This window comes from Oryza glaberrima, chromosome 6 (assembly GCF_000147395.1).
Source record: "Oryza glaberrima chromosome 6, OglaRS2, whole genome shotgun sequence".
Lineage (NCBI taxonomy): Eukaryota > Viridiplantae > Streptophyta > Magnoliopsida > Poales > Poaceae > Oryza > Oryza glaberrima.
Window position 1 is genome coordinate 12201110 of NC_068331.1, and position 3482 is coordinate 12204591.

At 43.9% G+C, this 3482-nt stretch overlaps 1 protein-coding gene across 2 annotated transcripts; it reads right to left on the reverse strand.

The window, feature by feature from the left end:
* Window positions 1-695: 695 nt before the first annotated feature.
* On the reverse strand, window positions 696-3482 carry LOC127775632 (disease resistance protein RPM1-like). 2 transcript variants are annotated; one of them, XM_052301907.1, is made up of 2 exons: window positions 962-3480; window positions 696-876 (listed from the first exon to the last, which is right to left on the reverse strand). In XM_052301907.1, the coding sequence occupies exons 1-2, from the start codon at window positions 3246-3248 to the stop codon at window positions 827-829; spliced, it is 2337 nt and encodes a 778-aa protein (XP_052157867.1). In that variant the 5' UTR covers window positions 3249-3480; the 3' UTR covers window positions 696-826. The 2 variants fall into 2 exon arrangements, with proteins under 2 accessions (XP_052157867.1, XP_052157868.1); XM_052301908.1 differs by lacking the exon at window positions 696-876 and having other exon boundaries at window positions 2121-2252; window positions 2407-3482.

Here is a 3482-nt window from a genome sequence, read left to right on the forward strand (position 1 = left end):
ATGCAGATTTCGGATGTGGGGTGAACGACAAGTGCGACATGATTGGGTCTGGTTGGGGTTACATTCTTACATGCTATCGAGGCCAAGGGCATTTATGTCCTTTTGAAAATGATAAAAAATATTGCCTTGGAAGTCCTACAGCCAATTACATAAATTTTGTGGTGTACATCGGCAGTGTAGCGTTTTTTTTATCTCCCAGCTAATAATTACACGAATTTTTGGATGTACTGTGGCAAATTTTGCCAAAAAGATATATATATTTGAATATACAATATTGAGGGTATGGAACAAGTAAAAATTGAAAGTCAATTTCAGATGGTGATCATGATTCATCCCGGATGTAGACGCTTAATTAAGATTCTATTATCGAAAAAAATATGAATAAGACATAATGAGAAAATACTATTGAAAGTAAAATTGAACATTGACTATGTGATGTAGGATAAAGAATGAATGTCCTGACTGAAACCAACTTATTGAATCCTTTCTGCAGCCAACACACCATTTCTGATGAACCCAACATAAACTCTCTGGACATCACAAATCATTCGCTCTTTTTTCTGTCGGACTCTATCCACAAGCTCTTCTGCTGTATGATCCAGAGTGAGCTCCTCAAGAGTCCTCACATGTTCAATACCGCAAGGCAACTGCTTCAGGTTTGGACAGAGCAGGAACTTCAGATCTGTTAGGCTTGCCACAGCTCCTTTTGTCATCTTAATTTCATTCAGGTGTGGGGCACCCCATATTTTCAGTATTCTGAGCTTTGGAAATGAGTTCTCATGGAAGTATATATTCATTCCATCATATGCATCATAAAGCTGTAGCTTTACCAACTGCTGTAATCCCTCAAGATTAAGGAATGCATTTTCGTCAATTCTTGACCCAGCAAGACGTAGAAACGTGAGGTTATTCAGATTGCTTACAGACACGAAATGAGGTAATGATTCATGAGATAATGTACCTTGCAAGAAAAGTTTCTGAAGTAGAGGAGGAGGTTTAAGTGATTCAAGATGCAGCACTTCTTGACTACTGTCTGCTTGGATCCCAAGACGGGTAAGATGAATCATATTAGTGATGGCCATGAACAACTGCTCACAATGGCAACTTCGCACCTTGTTGATACGAAAGGTTCTTAACTCCACAAGAGAGCCTAGGTGATGAACCATTTGAGAACTTGCTTCCATGAGTAGTAATGTCTGAAGGGTTGTCATGGAGCAGATACGCAAAGGTGCTGGCACACCAACAGAAGGAACAAATTGCTTAGAAACAACGACTGCTTTCGAAGTTACAATAAGATGTGTTAGCTTTTGAAGTTTTGTAATCGCCAATGGAAGCTTTACAATTTTACACTTCCAAGCGTCCAACACCAGCAGATTTTTTAGCCTTCCAATGGAGCTTGGAAGCTTGGAGATTTTAGTACGCCTGAGACCCAGAAAACGCAAGTTGAACAAGCCAAACACTTCCTTTGGCAGCCTATCAACTGAACTATCAGTTAGATCCAAAACAGACAACAACTTCACAGACTTTGGTAATGAATGAAGCGAACTGACATTGGGTGAACTTTGGAAAAGCAACAAGGATCGAAGATGTGGTGCATGGTCTGCAAGTTGTGCAAAATCCCCTCTCTGAATTGATAAACGGCGTGCTTCTCCAATAAGATGTGTACTCCTCGAGTGGTTAACGACAATGCAAAAATTTTGTTCACGAGCCTTGGAAAGAGCCAAAACACGGAGGATATCGTGCATTTGGACTTCATGAACATGTCCAGCCTCATTTCTCTTCACCAGCAACAGAAGACATCGGTTCACAAGTTCAGTCAAGTAATGCTCTGCCACTTCCTCAAGTGTTCTATGCTCAGTTTCTTCAATAAATCCTTCAGCAACCCAGAGTCGTACTAGGGACTTCCTCTTCATCACATAATTTTCAGGAAACATGGAGCAATAAAGGAAGCAGTTCTTAATGTTGTGCGGTAGATCTTCCAAACTAATCTTCAAGATAATGTTCATCATGTCCATGATAGAGTTGTTTGTCAGTTGCATCTCAAGATTTTTGTACACCTTTTCCCAGTCTGAATAAGTTGACCCTTGAAATGACAGAAGGCGTCCAATGCACACAATTGCGATTGGCAAGCCATTGCACTTGTCAACAAAATTATTAGCCCAGGGCTGCAACTCCGGCGGACAATTCCTTATCTCATTCTTCCAAAATGCCTCTTTACAGAACAGATCCCACGCGTGGTGTTTCTCCAACGGCTGCAAATTAATTATATGGGTTTCATGCGCAAGTAATGCCACATCATAATTCCTTGATGTAAGAATTATTCGGCCAATATTGCCATCTTCAAATGCATCTTTGCTATCGAACCAAACATTTGCATTCCATACATCATCTAGGACAAGGACATACCTTTTGTTCTCCAGGTAAGAGCGGGTGGTTTCGACCAAGCCTCTGTAATTTGTGATATCAACGTCAATTGGGAAGTCTTTCTTCCGATCATTCTTGCGAAACTCTTGAGCAGTTCGCCTAAGCAAATCGTCAGCCTCGTAGCTCTGAGACACAGTGATCCAAGCACAGGTGTCAAAGTCAGCCTTGATAGCATTGTAAACATTAGCAACCAGTGCCGTCTTGCCGATTCCACCCATTCCCCACACACTGACCACCATGCGGCGCTGCTCCTCATCTTTCACCCATTTCATCAGCAAATCCCTCTTCTTCTCGATACCAACAAGCTCATCCTCCCTCTTGAAGAGTACAGAGTCAGATCTCCAGTTTGAGCTCCTCCTTCCCGCCGTCGATTTCGCGCCTCTCTCGACGCCCTTCAGATCATACCTAATCCTCCTCTCGGCAGCGTTTTTCAGGTTGACCTTGATGTCCTGCAGATTGCCAGCCAGGCGAGACCATGTGCCCATCTTGCACATCCTCTTGAGTGCCACTGCCATCCCCATCCGGCCGTCTCCTTCCCCCAGCTCGTAGGTGAACTCATCGACTACGTCCTCGATGCTCAGGGCGAGGCTCCTCACCTGCTTGACGAACGCGGAGGTTGTCTCGTCGGCGTCCTTGAACCGCTCGGCTGCCTGCAAGAAGGCATGGATGCTCTCCAGCTCCCCCTTCACCTCCCGGATCTCAGAAAAGAGGCGCTTCAGAGCAGATCCCTCTAGCCCAAGCAAGGACTTGGCGACCTCCACTGCTTCACTCGCCAGGGCATCCCCAAGCTTGACGATTAGTGAGCCCACAACACCCTCCGCCATAGCTTGCTAGCTTCAACTTCAACTAAGCTATCCTATCCTTGGGTGTTACTTCCTTCTCGCTTGGTATCTAACTGGTCTTGATCCATTATGTTTCCTTTTTTCCCCCAAAAGGAACATCTTCACCCCTTTCATAAAACGCAGGGTCTTCTGACGCTTCGTCAGTTTCGTGTTAAAAAAGGAAGCAACTTGCATTGGTGCCGATATATGATAATACTGATTCCTGTTCCACGATTG